Source organism: Zonotrichia leucophrys, chromosome 2 (assembly GCF_028769735.1).
Source record: "Zonotrichia leucophrys gambelii isolate GWCS_2022_RI chromosome 2, RI_Zleu_2.0, whole genome shotgun sequence".
NCBI lineage: Eukaryota > Metazoa > Chordata > Aves > Passeriformes > Passerellidae > Zonotrichia > Zonotrichia leucophrys.
In genome coordinates this window covers 84,008,906-84,033,432 of record NC_088171.1, presented here as the reverse complement: position 1 = coordinate 84,033,432, position 24,527 = coordinate 84,008,906, and the positions used below count along the sequence as shown (strand labels likewise).

At 40.4% G+C, this 24,527-nt stretch overlaps 1 protein-coding gene across 3 annotated transcripts in view; it reads left to right on the top strand.

Annotated features, from left to right (window-relative positions):
• GRB10 (growth factor receptor bound protein 10) overlaps window positions 1-24,527 on the top strand; it is a 145,727-nt gene that overhangs the window by 14,110 nt on the left and 107,090 nt on the right. For all 3 annotated transcript variants that reach the window (XM_064705570.1, XM_064705571.1, XM_064705572.1), the window contains one exon: window positions 22,119-22,216. In XM_064705570.1, coding sequence (XP_064561640.1) covers window positions 22,166-22,216 — 51 coding nt within the window. In that variant the 5' untranslated portion in view covers window positions 22,119-22,165. The remainder of the gene's footprint in view (window positions 1-22,118; window positions 22,217-24,527) is intronic.

The window sequence follows — 24,527 nt, the reverse complement described above, 5'->3', positions numbered from 1 at the left end:
CCTTCCTTTGCTGTGATATTTACATATAATTCCTACTTCTTTAAACAAGAGGGAGTTGGATCTAGTCAGATTTGAGGAAAGCTGCATGAGCTAGCCTTATGAATATTTATCTTTGCATCAGCATCTTACTCAGGGATACTCAAGAAAAGATGACAAATGACTGTCTTTTTGACATGCACAATATAAAGCAAATGCAATTTCAAAGCTTCCCTTAAGCTTCTGTGGCATGCTTAAATATCTTCCAGTTGCACAGTTAAAGGCTGAAATAATTCTTGTACCCTGGATTTGTGAGATTTGTGAAATGCCTATCCCCAGCTACTTCCATTGATGCAAATGGTGGAGGTCAAACTGGTGTGTGGGGAGAGGGGCTGAAGAGAGAAAATTGTCTGAATATGATAGTGATTGCAGTTATGTCTAATCAGAGTTCATTTCCTGTAGATATTCCCAGAGGTTTTGCATAGTGAGAACAAATGCAAATGCAGTTTGGAATACGCTGGTGCTCACAGTCCATGAGCTAAAAAAAATTGAAGAGATTGAGGTTTTGTTGGCTACCCCTGCCCCACCTCCCCCTGCCCAGCTTCCAGAGATGCTTGCTACTGAATAAGTGCAGTGCCAAGCTTCAGAATGATAGGATTGCACCTTGCAGTACCTTCAGAATGATAGGATTGCACCAGTTAGTTGTGCTGGTGTTTTCCACCCTCTTCTGCAAGAAGAAATTTCTCTATTCCTTGTGTCCTTTGAACACCTGACGGGCAGTGGAACCATGAAATTTTGATCTACAGCTTGTAGATTGAGGCTGAGCATTAAAAAATGCACATGACATTACAGTCAAAGTTGTGTTTCTGCTGTTTGTCCTCCAGAATGAGACTGAAGAGCAAAATCCATAGGACTGAGGGTATGGCCCATGTGTCTCTCTGTTGTCAGGTTCTGGTTTGTTTGTGGTGTTAGGATGTAGCTGGATCTGTGTATCAAGAGAGGCAAGTGTCAGTGTTATGCTTCTTGAAAGGTATTTTGACACCTAAGGTTTTGAGTTGGTTGGGGTGTTTATTTTTTTAGGACTGAGTCTTTTCAGCCCTGAATGTTAGAATTGATATGCAGCTTGTTGGTATTCTCATTTTGCTTTGAGAGAAGAGAGGAGACAGTGCATCTGTTAAGTTTATTTTCTTGTAGCACAGTGCTAGCTCTGGAGAGAAGACTTGATGCAAGTAAACAAGCCAGTGAAAATCTGGGGTGTAGCTGTGTTTCTGATGGCAGCTTGGTGGCAGTGGTTGGGGGAAACTGCTTATTCCTCAGAGTCTTGGGTGTTGACTCACTGTTTTTTTTTTTTCCCCTTGAGCAATTTTAACTTGGTGCTTCTCTTTTATCATTTCCCTATGCCCTCACTCCACCCAGTACAGTAATGTTTTCCTAAATCTTTGCTTTTTAAACCGTTCTCTTTCTTCTGAAAGTTGTGGGCATGGAGAAGATATTATTCCCTCTTTCTTTGCAGCAGGCTTTCATAGATTTGAAAGATTTCATCATGACCCTTCCTTTTGCTTCTTTTGGCTGAGCTCCAGTTAATTCTGTTTTTTCTTTTTTCCTCCCAGATGTCATGTTTTTCTAATTCTGTGATGTTCCTATTGCTTTTTCTTGGATTCTTTCCAGTTGATCTTTTCTGAAATTTGCTGAAGATTGGGTACAGCTTCATGCTGGAAGCTTTATCAGCCACAAGTAGAGCAGAACTGTTGCTTCATGATTCTCACATATGTTCCTCCATACATTCCTCTATGGCATTTGCCTCTTTCTCAACAAAGAATTTTCCAGTTTCTAAAACTTGCTTTGAATTAAGTCTTCCAGCAAGATGACAGCTTTAAGTTAGCAGCTTCCCCAAGTTTAATAAGTATCATTTTTTCCTTCATTATCTTGATCATTAGTGTTAGAATAGTGTGGGACCAGGGCAGATCTCTGCAGAGGTTATTCAGGATGTCAGGCTATTATGTGAGTATTTCAATTTTTTTTGACGTTCCAAGCAAATATAAGTCGATGCAGTTGCTCAGTCGCTTTCAAATCTGCCATAAGATGACTGTTTGCATTGATAACAGTGAGACAAAGCTTTCTTATCTTTTTGTGAGAATGCAATTTGAATCTTTTGATGTGGTTTTGCTAATGTCTGGATTCAGTGTCTATTGCTTCTGTGTTCCTAAAATACATTTTTCTGACATAGTAGGATGTGGAGTTGGTTTGACTTAGCTTATACATGAACAACCAGTTTTTGTTGAGTTCAATTTTTATTTTCTTCTTGGTGCTAGCAGATGGGTTTAATGGCAAATGTGTGAATTAATCAACAAGTATCATACTTAATGTTCTTCTTTCCACTTTTTCTCCCTCCCAGTTCTGTAGGAAATCACTGCTTGCCATTCTCCAGCCTTTGCTACCTTGTCAATCTGCTATGTACTTTCAAGAATAACTGCTAATGATTTGAATGATTAAAAAAAAAAAAGTTGGTCATTTTTTAAAAATCTCCTTTCTCCTATCATCACTAGCAGTAGTTTGGGTTTATTTGTTTGGGTTTACTTGTTTGGGTTTTTTTGGTTGGTTTGTTTGTTTGTGGGGTTTTTTTGTGTGTGTGTTTTTGGGTGTGGTGGTTTTTTGTTGTTGTTGTTGTTGTTTGTTGGTTTTGGTTTGGTTTTGTTACCTTGTAGCTTTTTTGAGAAAGTGGTGAGTTGACTGACCTTTCCTTTAGTCATTATTTTATTGCTGTGGAATTACAGAATCAGTTTTTTATGTGTCTTGTTTCACTTTCACTTACTTAGCTATTGCAATAATTGTCTACAGGCTATTGCTCTTTTAGAGAAGTGCAACCTTTGCTTGACCTCTTTACCTAGCAAGACAGACAGACAGACAAACTGTTGCTTGCTTTTTGTCATGTATGGGCAACAGCAACGCTTAAATATCTTGGGTCTGAGGATTAACTAAAAACTGAAGATGAGAGAGAATGAACGCTCAGTGGCAGAAGGCTCTCTTCAAACACAGAGCAAGTTCTTTCATCCAGAATCGATATACTGAATTGGTTAAAGGGCAAATGCCAGAAGGCTGAATTTTTGCCTCAGCTCCTTTGTCAGTCTTGAGTTTGAGAACATTTAGTTGATGCCCCTGATCAGCTCAGCTGTAAGTCAGAAGCCATGAAAGGTTTTACATATGTTGCTTCGGCTACTGTCTGAGGTTAGAATAATTGAAAATGGAAAGTACTGATATATACTGATGAACCCAGAATGCCTAGATAATGATAAACTAAAGGCTTAGTCTTGTGTCACCACCAGATCTAGAAGTGTGTTGGATAAGGGGATGTTGACAGAGTGGAGAGAGTGAACAATGCTGATGCTGTTCACAAAATAAAACCCTTCTGAAAAGGAACGTACAGTTTCAAGAACAGATGGTCTGGTGGTAATAGAGACTTAACAAATTTTTGTTGGCTGGCAGCCATCTTTCAGGTTAGGATTTTGTCTTTAAAGCTCTTTCATAGAGTTGACTTCCTTGCTGCAAAGTACTTGGTAAAAGGACAGAGTAAATTCCTCCCGGGACCTTGTTCTTCCTGATTTAACAAAAACGAGATTACAGTGGAAGCACAAGGTGAGGGACAGTCAGCTCACAGTGACAGGTAAGGCTTTGTTGGAGCAGCCTATGGATGTATTGGATTTTATTCTGCCCCCTGCACTCCAGAATTAGCTTGCTGCAGGACGGTTGTCACCCCTGTGATGGAAGGTGGGAAGACTGACTTAGAAATATGCACAAGTCTTGCTTTGATCATCTCATTTCTTCGGCAGAAGAAGCATATTGTTTGTGAGACAGAGCTTACATAATCCTCCTTCTGTGGTGTGTGTAAACATATTTAACACAGGCCTTTTGTTTCTTGACTAGTTTAAATTTAATCCATAGTTTATGTGCAGTGTGGAAGGGGACAGAAGAGGGGTGAGTTAGAGTGCATTTTAGATTTATCCTCTCCTTTAGTGCCTCAGAACTTGTGTGGATGCAAACCAAGCAAAATGGAGATAAAATAATCCCATTCTTATCTTCTATCTGTGCCCTAAAGACAAATCACTGGTATTGCAACCCTCAGTCTTTCCTTGCCAGGTTGGTTCTCTTGTTGCACAGTAGCTGGGAGAGAGGCTTTAAATGCAGAATTAGCATATAAGCCTGTGCCATTTTTGGCTGGCTGTTAATGTTTAAAGTCTTTAAAGTCGCCCACCAAAGACAAGGCAGAAGAACAAACGTTGGCCTGGGTATGTGGCATGTGTGTTCTTGTTTAACATCGGAATTTCTGGTATGGCCAGGGATGCATGCCAGCTTTGGCAGCACAGGGCACAGTTCAGATACTTAAGTACTGTACTAAAAATAACAGGACTATTTTAGACTGGGACCCAATTAGGGAGAGAATGACTTGTTGCTCTGCAATAAGTAATCTGAAGTAGCAGCCAGGCTGCAATGAGCACGTAAACTCGGCTGTTTTGCTTGCAGAGCTGCCAGTTTTGACACTGCTTCCTCTGTGTTTTGTTAGATGCTTTTCCAGAGGTTAAATAAAAAAAACAAATGAGAAAAAAACCACCCCAAAATGCTCCTCTTCTGAAGGCAGGCTTTATGTGCTTTAGTTCACATTTTGATATTGCAGTGTTTAATAGCATTACAGCTCCTAATCCTCCAGTGCTGGCTTGGGAAATTCCTAGAAGGCAGGGAGCAGGAGGTGAGGAGCGATGCTCTCCGTGACACACTGAGTGAGCTTCACTCTGCCACACAGAAGGGCAGCAAGGGTGAAGTTGGGCAGTCAAGGAGCAGAGGGGCTGTTTGAAAACAATTGCTTTTCCCTTGGGTTGCCTCCTGGGCATGGAGAAAGGGGACTATGGTTCCTGAAACTTGTTGCTGCTGCTGTTGTGCTTTTCTGTGCCGAGAAGTACAGTGAAAATAACTTGCACGTTTAACCTCCTGAAACAAAGCATTAGTTTACACTTCACTGGTTTCTCTCTGATGGTTTTATTTTTGGGGATGCTGCTGGCTGCCACCTTCTATTAGGTTGCTTGGATTTCAGTGAAGCAAGTTAGAGGAAATCTGCATTTTGCAGTGCACAGTGTGTGTGGGGTGATGGGGAAGGGACAAGCATTCCCCAGCATCCAAATCTTCTGGTCCTGGAGTGCTTTCAAGTGATTGGCTGCATCTGATCACAACTTTCTGCCACTGATCAGAGTGGGGTTGTGAATAAGGGAATGCTTTATCGAGCCTAATGCAAATGCTGCGTTGGATAAACTTGAGCTGATGCTCGAGATGAAAGCAAAATGCACCTAAATTTTCTATTTTTGTAGACGTCTTTCTAGCATGCTATTTTGAGAACATGAAAAAGCCAGAATCTTTGTGGTGTTGTGACTCTCATGCTGTTTTGAAAGTAGCTCTAAATTTTTTTTCAAAATAAAAAGCTGATAAGAGGTGTTCAAGGCTTTGTTCAGCTGTGGTCTCTTAGCAGCCTTCAGTTGTGATTTTGGGAGGACTGAATAGTGTAGGAATCAAGTTCTTTAAAACCTTAGATTTCAGTTTGCTCTTGTCTGGCCTGAAATGCAAAGGAAGGATCTTCCTAGATGCCAATTATGAAAACTGCAGCTTTTGTATTCACTGGTGAGATGCATTGCATCATGGACATGGTAAACTCCCAGGGAAACAGTGGGACGGGCACTTTGGCCGAGTAGATCACGTTGTGTGTTGTGGAGAGCCAGCATTTCAGTGTGTGCTTGTCAGCTTGTGGGCTGCATGTATTCTTCCTTCTGCATGCTGCAGCAGCCTGCAGGACTTGCTGTTAAAAGTAAATGTTACATGGAGGATGCCTAGCAACTGTAGTTTTTAGGTCTGTGCCTAATTGTTAAAGGTGCAAATCTGTGAGATTGATGCAGTGTTTTCTGGAGGATGCAGTGTGGCAGTGCTGAGGTGATGCTTTGGCACCACGGTGGTGTGGCTGTGCCTCCAGCTCTCCTTCATCACTGTCCCCATTAAGTTTATGTCTAGCACCCACAATTCTCAACCAGGAATATTAATTAAAAAAGAAAAATGTTGATTTGAATTGCAGTTGCTTAGGTAGAAAGCCTGCAAGGAGTTTTTCTCTGCTTTTAGAGCCTTCTGCTTCCTGGTGAGCTGTGCTGCAGTTATCTGGAGTGTTCACATCTATTACTATCATTGCCATCCCTTATGAGCTTTCCCCAGTGCTTGCCTAAATGATTATTATTATTTTAACACATTCATAAATCCAGTCACCCCATAGGAAAGATGTTCAGGTTTTCTATCAATTTCAGATTGTCTGAATTTTTCCTTTGAGAGGGAATGCTTATTCTCTGGGCACTTTTTCCATGTCCTCTATAACTGACTTGATGTCTGCCTTCTTTTCCTTCAGCTGTCTCTTTTCTGTGCCAAATGATCCAGGACTGTTCGTTTCTGCTTTAGGAATTCCTCTTCTCTGTACTCTTTTTAATTCTGTTTTACCCTTTCAATGTCATAACAGCCCACAGTTTTCAAGGAGTGGGTGTGCCCTGGGTTTAATGACTTGTCATGATTCTGCTTTGCTTGTGGCAGTTCGTTGATTCTTAATACTGTATTTCCTTGTGAGATATTTTCTGCTTTTTTTTCCTCCCCTCCCTCTTTCCTCTAAGATGATACTTCAAACAAGACTTCAGACTCCTGACACTTTAATTCAGTGGTACACACAGGCAGGGTTATTCTTCTAGCACATTGGCTTGAGTTTGTGGAAATTAAATCAGTTGCCCTTTTTGGCTCCCCATTTGCCTGTGATCGTGAGATCCTTCTGCTGTGCTTTGCATGAATCTCCAGCTCTGATTGAGCACATTATACTGCTGGCAAAACTTGGTGTCACCTCCCTGGTTGTCCCATTTCAGAGAGCTTAAGGATATCTTGAAAAGAATGGCTGCTATGGTAATTCTGAAGACTTCTTGTATGGAAAAAAGTTTTTGTGTTTTCCTACCTTTAACTGTTATCCTTTGGCTGGGTGTTAAGGGGAAAACCACTCCTGCAAGCCAGAGCAGCTCTGGTCCTTCTGAGAGTCCCTGGGGATAATGCCCACTTGTGTCTCCTTCATGCAGTGTCATAAACTTTGGGTGGATTTGTCATAACTTCTGCAGAAACTGTAGTGACATTTGCTCATGCCATCTTATTGATTATTCATGTCTGTGTTATCTAGTTCTACGTAGTTCTTTCAGAAAAGAAGTATCTTCCTGATTTTTAAGTTCCCTGGATTTACCTTGAACTCATTTCTAAAAGCACTTAACATCTTTCATGCTAGGTCCAGATCCTTTAGGTGTGACAGGGTATATACAGCAATTAACAGCTTGGTAGTTTGATGTTTTCCTTTTAGAAATCTTGACTGAATTATTTCCATTGTGCAATTTATAACAATCTTTTAATGCTGCTCTTAAGATGTAATGTGTGAGCAGTTATTTAGTATACATGGTGCCTAGTTGGCTTATCTATTTTGATTTTTTTTAATGAACAAACGTAACATTTCTTAAGGAACTAAAACCAAAGCAGTCCTTTTCTTTCTGTCAAGAATCCTTGAAGTTTTGCAATCCTTGAATCCTTGCAGTTGAGTTTTGATGTGAGAGGTGGGGGAAAGACTTGATTTCCTGTGTTTTGCAGCAGAGCTGGTAGCTGATGCCATTCTGATCTGGTCTTTGGTTTAAGTCTTGTGCCCCAAGTTCACTCTGGGCATTTGCTTGAAGGCACCATAAACAGGAAATTGGTCTTCACTATCCTGACTTCTGAGGCTCCTGCCTTAGATTATAGGGCATGCCTGCATCAGTACATCCAGGGTTTAATTTCTGAACTTGTGTCCCTCCTCTGCGTTGCCTGGTCTCAAATTACTGGGACACCAAGTTAACATCTTTGAGTACACTTGGCAGAACAAAGTCAGAGGAATGTCCTTCTTGGTTAGAAAACCTAAATTGTCAAGTTCTGCAGCAAAAAGAAGGATATAAAATTTCCATACCTGAGTAAGAAGTCAGGCAGACTTCCCACTAGCAAAGGAGAAGACTTGGGAAGCTCTCAGGTAGCATTTGCAACGTTTCTAGCACATAATTAAATGCTACTTTCTTGTCCAGTCTGAGAACTTGTTTATGAAACCTAATATTGCCCTGTGAAACTCAACACTTTGCTGCTTAATACTACAGCTTTAGTGATACTCAGTGAGGTGGACAGGGTGCTTTGTGTATCGGCTGTTTGAGGCGTCGTGAAGGCTGAATCCAGCACTTCCTTCGCTGGCACTTGGAGGCTTCACCATTCCTGGGGAGGGGCAAGAAATGTCCATCTCAAGGGTCAGCCCTGTAGCAGATGCATCCTTAAAAAAACAAATAAAACAGCTGAGTCACTTGTTCATTCTTTTTCTTCCATGCTGCTGGCCAATCCCAATACCCTCCTATTTCATGCAGGAGGGAGAAGGCAGACAATACTGTCTTTTATTATTCATACCCTGCAGCTCACTATCTTCTTCACAAAATAAGGGTGGCGTCTGTCTGTCTCCACTTCATGGGAAAGATTAACAACAATTAAGGTCAGCAATTAAGGTTGTGAAAACCTTTGAATAACTGCAACATCTGTTCTTATACTAGAATAAATAAAATAAAGCTGAAGCTCTAATTGCCAACAGAGTACTTGCTCATATCTGTTTTGTAATTGTGGGCTTGTGAAATTCATATTGTTAACTGGTCCCTTGCTGGCCAGCATCACTGGTCAGCAGTCAGTGCAAGCTTCCATGCTTTTCCCCAGAGCCACATGCTGGAAGTGAGGGTGTTGGATGAGAAGTGGGAATTGTGTGTAAAGTGGGGGACTGTGGCCGTGGGGGTCAGGTGGTTCCTGAGATGGCTGTGGGGTGTTGTCAGCCCATTACCTTGGACATAGCAGTTCATCCTCTGAACTGTCCAGTCCATTCCAATGTCAAATAAAGCCATTTTTCCTGCTCTTGACTCTGACTGTTTTTACTCTTACTTTGAAACAGAACAGGGTTGTTGACGGGAACGTTACTTTTTCTCAGTTGACTATCGTTTTTTCCATAAGCTCAAATTTGATGGCAGGAGGGCACCTGAGTGGTCTGAGATGGACATTTTTAGTAGTTATTTCCAGTGCTGCCTCAATGCCTGACTTGCATCAGAAAAAAAAAAACCCAACAAATTAAAGAGAATGTCTTGAACTTCAATTAAGACCCTTCGCTCACGTAAGGCAATTTTGCTATAAAAGAATATTCCTTGAATGGAACATTGAATGTCTGATGGATGGAGTAGAACATTCCAATTAGAAGGTACCTATGCTGAGCATTCAGTCCAACTGTCTTGACCACTTCAGGACTGACCAAAGGCCAAAGCATGTTGTTAAGGGCATTGTCCAAGTTCCTCTTAAATACTGCCAGGCTTGGGACATGGACCATTCCTCTAGGAAGCCAGTTCCAGTGTTTGACTACCCTTTTGGTGAAGGAAGTGTTTGTGTGTATCTAGTCTGAACCTCCCCTGACTCAGCTGTGAGCCATTCCCACACATCCTGTCACTGGATATCAGGGAGAAGCTTTCCGGTAATGAATGACACACTTGCTTAATTTTGTCTGACTATACGGGGTGATTTCTTAACTTGTTTGCAGTGCAAATGGTCAGCAGTGTTGTGCTTTCCATCCAGAGAATGAAAACTTCAATGCTGCTCAAGTGCCAGGAGCTGGAGCCTAGTCCTTCTTGGCACATGTGGCCTCCACAGAAGGAGTTGTTTGTGTTCTGACTTGGCGCAAAAGCAGAGTCATTCTGCGCTTTCCAGTTGTCCTTTTTGGTGAGTTTTAAAGTGGATCTCATTAGACATTTAAACCTTAAAAGGTGTAACCTGCCTGAGACAGATCTGTGTTAAGACTTAAGGATCCATCATCAAAGTCGGGTAGAAAATTGGCCACGTCTTTCTGTCCCATAGGCCATGGGAGCGACTCAGGTGCTTGTTTCCTCGTGTGCTCAATATTTGTCCCTCCTCATGCACTGGTAGTGATTTTCTATAATCCTGCATTTCTTAACTTGAGCTGCAAAGTGTTTTCTGATCAAGTGCTGCTGCTTGCTGTCATGGGAAAAATTGTATCTGTGTAATTCCTGCTTCTTGCTTGTCCCACTGAGACTGACCAGAGTGCTGCGTTAGGCAATGCGTTGTTGCATTTCTGCAGGAGCAGGGTATGTGGGTATGCCTGCAGCTTAAGAGACAAGACTAGGAAGTTCTGCAGCTGGAAACTTCTCTGGGAATAGTGGCTACCATCATCTGCCACAGAGAGAAGAGCACTTCAGCATGGAGCAGCCTTCTCAAACCTGACTCCTGAGAGGCATCCAGCTTCAATGAACTTCTTCTGTCTTGTGTTCTGGAGAGAAACATTTTGGGTTTGTGTAATGAGGCGATTGTCACTTAGTTTAATGGGAGCGTCCTCATGAAAATTGTGCTGCTCATTTTAGGATGTTGACTTATACAAGTTCCTGAAAACTAGAAAAGATGCATAGGCCAAGATGTTGCGGGAAACAAATGTGATCATTTCCAAGACATAGTGCAATTTATCTAAGACCAGTGATGCAATAAAGAGGAGAGAATATCGGACGTTGGTAGCAAATTCTGTGGTACTGCTGTCAGTTTGAAGGAGATGGGGAGTGTTACAAGCTAGGGATTGCTGAGATCTGTATGCATCAGAGCATTAGGTAAAGGGAATATTCTCCTCTTCCAGTGACAGAAAGTAGCATGAAAGCCTGTGGGAGGTATTTGTGTAAAACAGGCAGTTGTGTGAAGCCATCTCTTCATGCAGAGCTGGTTTTTAATAAAATAGTTGCTAATTAGCAAGGCTGAAATGAAAATCGAGATTTTTCTGATGAATCTGTCAAATTGATTGTATTAATGATGAGTGAATGCTTTTATAGATCAAAATACAAAGTAGCAAAAAAAATTTGGAATTGTTATTTTATCAATTAAGAGCAGCAATTAGAAATTCAAATTTGTGATATTCACAGAAGCTTTTGCAAGAGAGCTCATCTGCTCCTTTGATAAACATTTTGTTTTATTATACTGCAGTGTATTTTGGGAGAGGGAGAACTTTTTGGAAGAGCGAAGTGTGAACAAAATCTCTGCATCAAACAGTGAAAGAAACTCAGGGAAGGGAACTGAGATTTTTTTGTTTTTCATGAGGTTGACTGAGTTCTGCCATGCCATCTTGCATTCTGTGCAGCTGCTGAAGGATCTCTCATCTAGAGTTCACTGAGTTCACAGGCACATGTAAGTGCATGTGTGTAATATGTGTCTATAATATATGTGTTATACACACAGACGCACAGAGTGAAATGAAACCCTAAACGGCAATGGGAGGAACTGAAGCTTTTTCAGGATTTACTTCTGCAGTACAGAGACCAAAAGTCTGGGGATAGTGAATGGCTGGTTTGGCATGATTATCAGTCTTGTCCAGAGGTGGTGAGAATTTGAAATTTCAGGGCTGTACACTGGGGAGGGATTCCTTTGGCTGTTTTTTTTCTCCAGATCATGGATGGCTATGTCTGGACCAGTTTTTTAAATTCATGTTGTTGTCACTGGAAGGAACCAGGTGCTCCAGTGGTGTGCTTCATTGAACTGTGGGGATTGTAAGTGGCTTCTTGAGCTCATCTCATGCAAGAACCCCAGCTTTTTCTCTGACATCCTGGCAGCTGCTGTGGAATGAGATGGACTGCACATAGGGAGAGCCTGTTTCTCCTCCCTGACCGATGTGGCAGTGCAGGCATGTACATTTCTCCTGTATGCATACCACCACCACCACCCAGGGTATGTGACTGCCTTCATATCCTGTGATAGTGTTGTGGTCAGCTCCGCACGCTGCCTGGATGTCCATTTGTTTCTGTGGGCAAAGTACTACGGGCCTATGAAACAATGTTGTGTGTGGGGGCACTTACTTGCTGTCTTCTCCCTCCTTTCCAAAACTGCTGCCAGTACAAGTTGGATAATCTTGGAGGTGGGAGAATGCAGTTGGGACCCATGTGTGGGTTCCAGGCTTGGAGTACAGGTGTTTTGTGGGTTGAAGTACATTGGTATACAGGGAAGGCACTTTGGCTGCTTCTGGAGCCTACACCTTTGGAGAGCAAGTGTTCCTCTCTGGCAGCTCTGGAGTCTGAGGTTAACTGGGGATGTTCCTTGTTTAATGCATATCTAGTAAACCTTTAGTGCTGGGGATATTCAACATTTCATACTTCTGTTAAACAGCCTCATAAGGCCAGAAACAAGGCCTGATTTCCTTTATGGCACCCTGAAAGTACAGTAGGGAAAAAGCTGTTAATGTAGGTGGCTTGGTGAAATATTCTAGTCAAGTTATTTGGCCTGCTACTCAGCCTTCGATATGTAATCTCTCAGTACTGCCAAAATGCCATTCTAATTAAGCTGACATAGTCTATGAAGCCTGGGTGGTATTACTTCAGTTTTCTTCCCTGTCTTTCCAACACTGCATTTTGAAAGGGTTGGTGGAAGCTGTGACACTTGCAACCTCACGACAGTCTTCATTAAGCTGGGTTTTTGGTCACCTTATGACCTTCAGAATCAAAGGAAGAATATCTTCTTTCTTCCTCTCTGCAGGTACAAGTTAATAGCAGTAAATAAATGTTCACTAATGCACATGAAACGTGATCAGCTGGCCAGATTTCAGCTTTTTGTTGAACATTAGCTCTTGTACAAAATATTAACCTATTCTGTAGGTTTATTTTCTGTTTTGTTTACACTTACTTGAAAAAGCTATGCCCTGTTTGTCCCAGGGTGGTATTATATTTGCAAGTAGGTCAGCATACTCGCTTTTGAGATGTCAGCTTGAAATTGTTTTTCAAGGGCTAAAAAACGTAAGAGGGTAAGAAAGACTTTTGCATTGCTGATATCCTTTATTTATTTATTTATAGAAATTCTTAGCCTATATTCAAGAATAGAGCACCAGTAACATCTTAGTTGTGTTCTGAAAGTCGGCACTGATTGCCTGCTGCTAACCGTAAGCCACCCGTGGATTTGAAGCTTCTGTGTTGCATAATGCCAGCAAATGCATTTGAGATTACAAAATGGTCTCTTTGCTCTAAGAGAGATTGCTGTGATTTGTTAGTGAGGCAGCGTTAAAGTACACATGGGGTATCTGTGACATCAGTGTCTTAAAACTACAAGCAGTTTTTTTGCAGTTGAGCGAGCTCTGGCACTGCTGGTGCTTCATTGCATAGGAGTGAAAGAGTGCGGTCTCCACATTGGGTACACTTTTTTATGTTCCAGTCAGTCAAGGGTGTACATATTCCTTTAATTTTTGCATGTTATCTCCTGCACTTCTTGCCCTTCTTTATTATAGCCCTCTTGAACAGACAGGATTTTCTGTTCATCTCAAGAGCAGCACAGTGTTTGTTGGAGTTGCCTCCTTGCATGCTTTGCAACTAGAAGCAGAGTTGGTCGTTGCTTGGGGTTGATGTAGTCCAGAGCTCTCCTGACTCTGTTGCATTATCACTTACAAGCCCTTCTGTGGTAACCCTTACCCTGCTGTACATGAGAGGTAAAAGGGGTTTGCTTGTTTATTTTTGCTACTTGCTGCTGTTACTTACTATGGTGTCCTCGTAAGAATTGTTTCAACAGTTGAATTCTTTGGAATAAATAATGTTTGGGAGTAATTACCACAAAACTACTTGGAGGATGACTTAGCGTGCAGTTGATGCTGGGGAATGCATCTCTGCTCACAGAATGTGGTAGTTTTTTTCAGAGGCTAAGCAGAAAGTCTTTCTTTTGAGTACTCTGACTGTATAAATGAGGTATACTGAGAGTAACCTTCTCACTTAAGTGTACCTTTTATGGTATCTCAAAAAGATACCATCTTAATGAGTAGCTGGCAGTTTGAATTGAAATGTCTAAACTTGCCTTCTAGCCTCAACCATTTGTATGCGATGGGACTATGTAAATAAACCAGTGCTTATTCATGAACATAAATCACAGATAACTGTAAAAGCATCTTTCAACTGGTTTTCTTAAAAAACACAAAGCTTGATGTCTATAGAAAGGCTTCTGATAATCCTAGTTAATAACTCTTCTCAAAAAAGGCTTGAACCAAGACAGCAGCAAGTGATACATGTACAATTACTGTGTTAACTGTCAACATTAAAACCTGTAAATTGTCAACGTAAAAACCTTAATGTCTGATGTCATTGGTCCACAATAATGAAGTTTTAAATCCAGGGAAAGCATTTTAACCTACCTGAAAATGCTGGGGAGCAGGAGAGACCCTAAGGAGGGATGTGAATGGTATTGGTAAATATCTGCCTGTGGCTTTCTGTGCACAAGTTTGAGTGTTGGTTTTGAAGTCAGCCTGATGGTCAACCCACTGTAGCTGGCATGGTCTAACAAAAACCTGGCAAGTTCTTTGAGAAGCTACTGTGCCCCCTGCATAAAGATCCAAGGAAAGAAAAATAGGCTGTGGATAATTATGGTGATTGATGAATGCATAATTTGGATGAAACAGGCTTAAAATGCTTGAAAAACTGATCAGTAGATCATGTGATAGGAGATTGTCTTTTGTTGTTTCTCTTTTTTTTCATATCTTTGTCCTTTGCATCAGCCAGGAGGGGAAAAAAGGTTTCTGCATGCTTTGGAAGATTCTCCTCCAAAATGAAGGAATATTATAGAGAAATAAGGGAACAGAAGCTGGGAGCAGGGCATCCTTGCTGCAGATGGCTACTCTATGAATTGAAAAGTCTCTCTATCAAACCTTTGCATATATATTTCAACTATTATTATGCACTCCTTAGCTGTTAGTTTTACAGCCTCCCAGCTTCTGTTTGGAGGCAGTAAAAGTAACAGCTGAGGAGTGCATGCTACTATCTTGTCACCTTAGTAAAGGCAAGTTGAGTCTGGTAGATCTGTCCAATGGATGTTTATGGACAGGCATGTAGATTAAGATATGGTTTCAAACAGGATCTGTAATGATCAGACTTTCTTAAAAAAAAAAAAACCAAACAAAAAGCAACACTTTTTGTTGTGCAGAGGCTGATGAACTTTAATTGTTTAGAAAAATGTCTTGTGTGTAGTTTAGTCTCTGGGCTGGGAGGTCTAGAGCCCTTGGCTTTCAAATCCCACCACAGAGCAGAGGGAAGGACCATTCACACCAGCTGCATGTTAGAAGCATAAAGGCTCAGTAGTGTGCTAAATGCAAAAAGCAATGTTTTGGTAAGTATGCAACAAAGGCAGACTTTAGTTAAGCTGCTACTAGAAGGTGAAAGTTAAGTGCCTTTGAGAAAAATTTTGTATTTTATTTGGAGATCTGTCCGAATGTTTAACTTCTGTGAGATGCCTGGAAAGCATTAATTCTCACGGATGTGCAGTAGGAAAGGTTTGCCAGCTCCTAATAGCAGTAAACAAAGAAAATGAAAGCTCACAGGTTGCCTTGGCCAATGTAATAGTTAGCTGCCACTGGAGAGGGGGTGATGCTGTTCCCTTCCCCTCTTGCTCATGGTCTCCTGCGTTCACATTGTGCCAACTGAACTGCCTGTCAGATCTAAGTTTATTGCATTTGCTTCCTTGCAGAGCACTAACCCAGCAAAACAAATGCGTTAATTAACACAAGCTGAACTCATTAAGGACCATACATGACACAAAAGGGGGAGAAGGAGGGAGTGCCATGAAGCTGCTGGGAGGAAGTGGAGGAAGAAAGCAGAGCAGGGGCTGATGAAGAGAGTGGGATGTCTGTCCTGTTTTTGGCAGTAACAAGCTATTAAATCATCTTGACTGTTGTATAACTTCACTCTAAGTCTTCAGGTTGGATAATAAAAGCTTAAAATAACATAAGGAAATAATTATTTAGACTGCTTCCCAAAATGATAAAATTTTGGATTCTGTTTTACGAGAAATGTGACTAGATTAGGGTGGGCAGGGGAGGCAAGACAGTGACAACACAGAGAGAATGGAGGCAGCATTTTTTTTGTTCTCTGGAGGCAAAAGATGTAGTGAGAAACCATGTGTGCAGAATTGGAGACCACTAGTCATGGCATTGTCAGATGAAGTTCACCCTGGGCTGCCTCACTCGTGTACCTCTCACATCCCAGTTGTGCATCCTTGCACCTTCCCTACCTCTGCATATGGCTTGCTGGTGGCGTTGTCTGCTGAATACTACATGGGTTTTTATTTCAGTTTCTGTCTAATTAGCATTTCATTTAGACTTTGGTACGAGTCTCTGTTTAGTTGCCAAAGTTCCTGCTTCAAAGCTATGGGTTTGAGGCTATTAGGAGACAGAAGAGGATTTTCAGTGATCAAGAAAGACAGTGAAACTGCAGAGTTTTGTTAATATTTCCAAAGTTCATTATAGGTTTGGGATTTTGGGGTTGTTTGGTTTTTTGATTTTTGGTTTTCCTTGGGGTTTTTTTTGTTATTTTTCTTCATTGTTTTTTTTTCCTTGGTTGTTTTTTTTGGTGGTGTTGTCCAATGTTGTTGGGCTAAACACTGTTTTTTTTTTTTTCCTCAGGACCTTATCTTTGCTGTCAGTGAAGGTGTTCTCTCAGGAGGTGAACATGAATTCACAGGCTATGAGTCTTTAGCCCTTTCAAAATTTTAGGTAGATTCAGGAAACCAAAAAATGCTGAACTGCATATATGTTATTTAATTTTATTTGGCAAGGCTCGAAGTGGGATGGCATCAGCTCTTCTGTGCTTCTTCTGAAGTATGTATCTGTTTTGGCTTTCAAAAGCCTGAATTGCCGTTGCCAAGATTCTTCACTTTCTGGCAAAAGTACAATGGCAAATGGCTTCCTTTACAAGGTGTAATATTTAGACTAACAGCTTTGCAATTAAGAATGGCAAAAGAGAATTTTATTCCCTTTTTTTATAAGACCAGATTTTTTAGTATGGTTTCGTGGGAGTGTTTGGACGTAACTGAAGTGCTTTTGATTGATGATTTATATTTTGAACAGTGCTTTTCATTTTAGTGCGCAACACTCGCCTGAAATTTCAGCTAGAACAATGCTTTGTTTTCAAAGATGTTCAAAGTATTGCTCTAGTTAGGCAGTTGCTCCATATCATAGACTTGCAAATGACTTTTGGGTATATATGTGTAACAAAATGGGTGTGAAGATACCGATTCCTGCAAGGAAAATGGGGAGAAATTGGGAAAGCTGTGGGTATTCTTAAATATTACCTGCTGCTAATCTCAGTAGGCCATCAGGGTGTTGACGATCATGTCATTACGGCTTGTGGTTGGAGAGTGGTTCCATTCTGGAGTGTTTAGGGACGTGTATTGGAGGAAAAAAAGCTTGTTTGAAGGGAAACTAGCCAGGTATTGTTTTTCAGCATGGGCAGACTGGAGAATTTGAGTGTGAGGAGGAACATTCAGAGCTGGGGAGAGAAGCAAGTGTGTGTTTGAACTGAGTGAGTGAGAAACTTAACCACTTGAGAAAGTGGTCAGTAAAATGTTTGAGGGGATGAATTCAGTCCTGCTGACCAAGTAATCCCTTAGGGAGGGTGAGGAGTAGTCTCAGTGTTGTAAATTGACAGTCTCCACCTGAAGCTATCGCTAGAAGAGGGAAGATGATGTAGAAATCCTTATGTGTGCTGATTGCTGAAGCCATGATGAAATTTGATGGCAAACTTGTGTGCTGCCAAGGATGCTTTAGTCTCCTTGGTCCAGCCAGCTCAGGAATCTGATGGCACTTTCTTTTCAGCCCACATAGTCATTCAGGCTTCATTCTTGTGAGAAATTGTCTGGATCTTGCATGCAAAAACACATCTGGGTCTTGCAGTATCAGTGCAGCTGGGGACATTGCTAGCTGTCAGGTCTTTCAACTAGGGAAAATTCACTGGCGTGCCTCATGCTGCTTGTATCCAACTTTATTTCCATTGTAACTATGGCAATAGGAGCAGACTGGTAAGAAAGTGTCAGAGTATGGGTTCTCATGCCTGTGTTGCAGAGGGTTGCTCGGTGTATCCATAGAACTGCCTCACCTCATCTTGTAAAAACCTGTTTTGGTGATGCAGATAAACACCCATGCGTGTGTGTGTGTATATATATGTGTATATATATATATAATGTATATATGTACACACAAGTCTGAAATAAAAACCAGAATGCTTTCCTAGATGGTATGAAGTAGTGGGCAGCCTACAGCCAGGAGAACAGCTAGATAAAGTCTTGGAGATTGCTGTTTGTGTAGACCAAGAAGAGAGGATCTTTTTCTTCCTGGGGCTTTAAGATGTTAAATGCAGTCCAGTAGTCTTAATTCAGACAGTTCTGAAGGTAAGTTAAAGAAGAATATTTTTAAGACCTTTTTCTGGTTTCTTAGGAAAATCCAGGTTTGGTCTGCAAAACTTCATTTGGTATTGTGGGGAGTAATGCATAGTGATACTTAATGGCTGAGAGAATGAAAGATATACATTAAACAGAGGGAAAGATTTTTAACTCGTATGTAAAACCTGAGATCTTAGATAAAGGACTTCAGGTCAAAATTAAGGCTGTGCTGAAGCTTTTTCCCCTTCCCTCTTTCACAATAGTTCAGCTATAGAAAGCAGAACATTATAGAAGAAAAATTATGAAATACTTAAAAGGGTATAACATTCAACAAATTTGTTAAGTTACCTTTTATAAAAGAGCATAAATCCAGTTTTCAAGAGCTCTGAAGCTTGTCTTGCAACTCTGCCAGGTTAAAATCCTTTTCTTTTTTTTTTTCCTCCTCCTCCTCCTGTTCCTAACTAATCTGCAAGCAATTGCGTTTTAAAAATTATTTTTCTCTTGAATTTAAAGACTTTGACAGATGGCACATGTAGAACCTGGAAAACTTCCTGAATTGGCAGAGTGACCATACCCCTGCCATTTTCCTACCACAGTATCCGTAGGTGCGTAGGCTGTGTCTGCTTCCAGAGTGCTGGGTGAGATACCGTTTCCTCTGCTGGGAATGTGCAGATAACAAGTGATAAATCAGAAAAACATACCTGGTGATGGGCTTAATTTGCAGTTAATAGACAACTTAATCTGCTGGTTACCAGAGTAATTTGATTGTGACTAAACCCATTCAGAGCAGTGACAATCTCCAGGGTGCATACCTGCAATGTTTTCCATGCAGGATTAATATCAATCTTTTAGATCGTGTGAGTTATGTTTAACACTTTTGAGAGGCTGAGATATCAAAGCTGTGCCTCACAATAGTCTGTTCTTTATTCTGGAGGATGTTATACCAAAAATTAGTCTTGTGACCTTTGAAATGTGGTTTATCTTGATTGTCCTTCTTTCAGGGCCTCTGTCCAAGGCAGAGCTCTGAAGCCAATAAAAGCACATGAAGTCTCCTGGTTCTGAATGTGCACAGGCCGCATCACTCAATGCTGCATGACTGTTGTTCTCACCAATTAATGTCCTGAGTTTTGTAACAGGGATTGATAACATAGCTTGTTTCCTATTTACAGTCCTTTGAAATTTCCCTCCCTCATCTGAGGCATTTTAGGAAAAGGGCAGTAACGTGGCACTTGAATACCTCTTTGTGATTTGTGCTGTGTAAATTGTGTGCAAAGAACATGTATGTCTGTGTGCAGCTATAGTCTCTGACAAGAAGTGACATGCTAAATACTATCTATAAAGACAACAGCACAGAAAAAATTTATTTTTCTTTTTAAGCTAATGAACACATGAATTGGTGTAGAGTTCTGTCCCTATGAAATTTATTACTTGTTGATGTGGTACAAAGAACCTTAGGTCTTAAAGGTGAGCAAAGGGTTTTTGTATTCCTGGGGTAGGACTAGGTTGATAAACTGCTTTTAGACAGATCAAAAGAGATGAGGTCTTAAGTCAGTGTTAATGTGTGACTGACCAGGAATGATACCATCTAGAGATTATTGCTTTCCTCTGTTTCTACAGCGTTAACAAATGAATACTCAAGAATGTATCAGCGAAGCAAATGGTTCTTGATAAATTATGCAGTCTTGACTCCAACTATTGTTTGAGGTAATTTATGGTCTTCCACTGGTGTAATGGGGCTGTGGCATAAACTGCAGCACGCCCTAGAGTAGACAAATTGGTCTGGTATTGTTTCGGAACATATTTAATCTATCTTGCTGTAAGTGAGTTGGAGCCTTTTGCTGAAATGTCAGAGGACCAGTATTTTGATATTCAGTCATAAATAACCTACCATTAAATTTGCAACAGTTGTGCCTTTTCGTGATGTCTAAATCCTGAAGCGATAATAAACATAAAACTGTTGCAGGGTAGAGCTCAATTCTTTTCCCTTACCCCTTTATGTTAACTTTCTTTAGTCTTGGTGGGTTTAGAGGCTAATAATACAGATCTCTTTATTGATGCATTTTACCAACTTCATAACACCTATTTCAGTGGCTTGCATAATTTCTCTGTAGATATGCTTATGAGAAAGAAAAAAAAAATAGTACTCCCCCAGGTGAAAAGACTTTTGAGAGCTTTTGTTAAATTTGTGCTTAATTCTTCCTGAACAAACTGGGTGATTAAAGTGAAATCTTCAGATCAATCTTTAAAACTGACTGCAAACTTTCAGGTGTGGAGAAGTAGTTAGAAGGCTGTAGACTACTCTTTCTATGTTTAAAGACTAGCAATGGTGCAAGTTGAGTAACATGTCTACAGAGTTAGATGTTTGATGTGGCCTCCCCCACCCCCCCCCACTTTGAATCCTGTAAGATTTTGGGTTTAATTTTTTTTTTTCCATAGTGCTTGGTTACCTAGAATAAATACCCGGATTTGTGCATATTTGGTTAAATGAATTTTCAGACTTGCTATTGCCAAAACCAGTTTCCTCCAGGGGTACTTGGCTGTATGAATTGATCACTGCAGAAACCCAGTAACTACTTCCTGGAAAGAAATTCCCAGGAGTTTGCCTGCCTTACTGATAGAAGAGAAGGCTGCCATACCTCAGCCAAACTCATCCTGGACCTAAGTAAAATAAAGCTTCCTTGATGAGTGCACGGTTTGTGGGCCTTAGGCGGGAAGTCATCCAGGAACAGTTTGTCCAAGATGTTTTTTTACCCTTGTCCCTCACTTAACTGTCCCATAAATTTTGCTGACAACTTTGGTTTGGTGACAGGTCTTGCTTAGCAGAGAGCAGTGGGTAGACTGTTTAAAACTTGGGCTTTTGTTTTGAACACATACTTGATAATTAACAGGAAGCCAGACAGGAGCTTGCTTTCATGGTAGAAGTAAAAGTTGTGACTGTGCTTTGCAGCTTGCTTTCTCTTCCCCACTCATACCTTTTTCATCTACTTGGAGGTAGCATCACACCCTGTGTCCACCCCTGCAGGTAGGAAGAAATGCTGGAGCAGGAAATAGTGCTTCATTTATTTGCTTATTTATTTAGATTTATTTTTTGTTTCCTTTTTGTGAGGCAGTTATAATAACTGTCTTGACATTGTCTTACCCTCTTATTTTTAGTTCCTTAGCCATATGTACCTCTAAATGTTTGCAGATTTCTTTTCAAGCTCTATTTGATCACAAAGTGGTGCTTTAAAGGATACACAACTCACCTTGCAAAGCTGCTGCTAATAATGACTCAGAAGAACAAGTGCAAGACCTGAATGAATTTGTATGTGACAGTCTGTTTGATATATTGTGTGAGAATAAAACCACGGGGGAAAAGGCAGGCAGGAAAGGGTAAAGGTTAGGAGCTGTGTAGCCAGGCTTTGAAGACTGATGCTGCATAATGATCTCGGGGATCTTATGGGGTTTTTTCAACTTAAATGATTCTGTGATAAGTGACTGTCATCTTAATTAACTCAGAGATTTCAGTTTTCTTTCCACAATTGAAAACATAGCCTCAGGTGGTGAGAGCCAGTTTTTAAATGGCTGGGGTTTTGCTGTGAAGGGAGGCCTTCATTTTTGCCTAAACAGTGGAAATAAAGCAGGAGCCACACAGCCTGAGAAGTTATGTTGGGTTTTTAAATGAAATATCAAATTGAATGTGTTTGCTAGGCTACAGGCAGCAAATGTGCACATTTTCTGCTTCAAATTGATGCAAATCCTCATCACCTCATCTTGATCTTCTCGGTCTCCCTCCTCCAACTGTTTTCAATAATAAGTTGATGAAATGTCTTCAGTATGGTTTCTGACAGTTTGTTTGTACTCTGCAGGTCCTGGGAAGCAGTAGATGTAATTTGAAGAAAATTTGAAGGAACAAATGGCTTTAGCTGGCTGCCCAGACTCCTTTTTACATCTTCCTTATCGGATAGTAAGTTGTGAAATTGCATGTTCATGTCAGCTTGTAGCATCATATTGCTGTGTGCTGGTGATTGATTGTGCATTCAAACTTTTCATCAAACTGCTAATAGCTGTCTGGCAATTCTCTGGGTTTTGCTAACATTTTGGAAACAGAGCCTCTGTTACCATCTTGTATTCATGTTCTGCTGCTGAAAAGACTGTGTCATTAATATATACGGATTTGATATTTGTCTTTTAAATAGCCATTTCCTAACCGGGAGAAGGCACTTGTTTCCAAAGAAAAGGTGGCAAGCTACAATCCCAGTGAAATGCCTTGCATCAAAATGTATCAGTTTGCAGAATGCTATATTTGTAGGAACAAAGGCAGAGATTTTTACACTTGGTTAGATCCTATGTTTTTGAGTCATTGTGCTGTATCTAAGCAGCCAATATGGCATATTACAAAGAGTATATTTTAAAAACCCTCAGCTAAATTCAAAGGTACTTGACAAAAATGCATGTAAAAGTTCTTTTTCCCCTGGGCAGTTTTAGTTGTCATAATGCTTGCTTTGTGTTTTTTATGAAACTGCAAATTGCTAGTTTGGATGTGATCTTTTCTTTGCACTTTTTATCTTCTGTTTTTATAATATGATTACTGCCCTGAGGATTCAGTTATGATTTTGGACCCTGCAGATACACAAATAATTAAACAGTGTCATGTGACATTAAAACCTTTTCCTTTTGTCCCAAGAGAAACATTGCTAGTAGTGATTACTACAGTCATGCTACTCATTTGGAAGAAAAGCAAAAAAACAGACAAAAACAACAACATTTCCAAAAAATCTCTTTAAGATTACTATTCATGCATGTTGTGTAATATGTCAACTTACAATTTTTTTTCCCCAACAGGAAACCTCTAATTAGTTAAAAGTCTAATGTTAGTATATGCTGAGTTGTCAGCTGAATGTACCTGAATGCTTTTCCCGATAGCAGGAAAAGCATAACAGTTCTTTTATAGCTTCTTTTGCAGCTATAAAAATAGACTGGACTTTGAGAAATTGGATGTCCTGAAAATCTGTTACTCTACTTGGATCTATGAGTTTAAAAGAATATGTGAATAGATGTGCCTGGACTTCATAATTTTGGTGCACTGTGAAATTATGCTTCCAATTCATTTAAAGCATCATCTGAGTCATGATGTGAAGCTGAGGGAAAGGAGAACTATGTAAGAGAAACTTGACATTCTAGGCAGTCATTTTTGAGCTGCAAATTCTTCAACTGAGTGTCAATCTCTCTTGTGAAAACAGTGTCTTTAGTGGTTCATAGGAAGCAAAAATGTGAATTTTCGTTGGTACTCCCTTTTCTCTGACAAGCCCTGTAGATAATCTGCTTTAGTCTGGGGCACTCAGCAGACTGGAAATTCAGAGCAACATGGGGTGACTTAAGATGGTGGGAAAGTGACTCAGTTATTTTTGGTCAAAGCTTACTGTGTATTAACTACCCTAAGTGCTTATAACCAGTTTGAAGACTAGCTCTGGAAGCCCATTCACAACTACTGTGCCTTCTGTCAGAACTGAAGTTTGCATTAAAAAAATCCTGAACATCTGTTTTTCCACCCCTACTAAATCTGACTTAGGAGCTTTCATCAACTTGTCTTTCAAATTTGGCTGCAGTGAAAGCATTTTGTTGGTAAAGGGCTGAAAGAAGGTTAAACTAAATATGCTCTAGATTAGAGTGTAAAGAAGTATTCTATTTTTTCAGCACATTTTCTTACTTAATGTGAATGAGAAGCTATGAAGGACAGCTCCAGAGATCCCGAGGTTGGGACCTTAATGCTGTAAATTCAGTATTAGAATAAATTGACACATTGGAGGTTGGGATTATATTCAAGGCAAGAAAAATGAGAACCTGGGTAAGTAAGTATGCCCTACAGAACATCCTTTAGAATGTCTTGCTGCCAATTCACCTTTTCTTATTTTTTAAAATGTTTTTAGAGAGATGGGCAAAGTATAGATCTCTGGCTTTCTTACTGGGCTCTTTGTTTGCAAGGCTTGCTGCTTTCAGAACCTCCCAGGTCTTGTTTAAGAGCTTTTTTTTTTCCTTCTTTTTCTTTTAACTTTTCCGGGAGTTTGCACATAAACCAGTCACACTGAGTGCGTTCTCCTAGAAACGATCTCCGGCTCTGTTTAAAAAAAAAAAATTAAAAAAATCAATACTATCTTTCAGTGGCTTTCAGGAGTCCTTTCCAGATTCTTGAACTCTTCAATAAAAATCCAGCAGTGAGAATTGGCAGTATTTGTCTTCTATTCCTGGAAATTCAGAACATAGTCCCAGAATTTCTC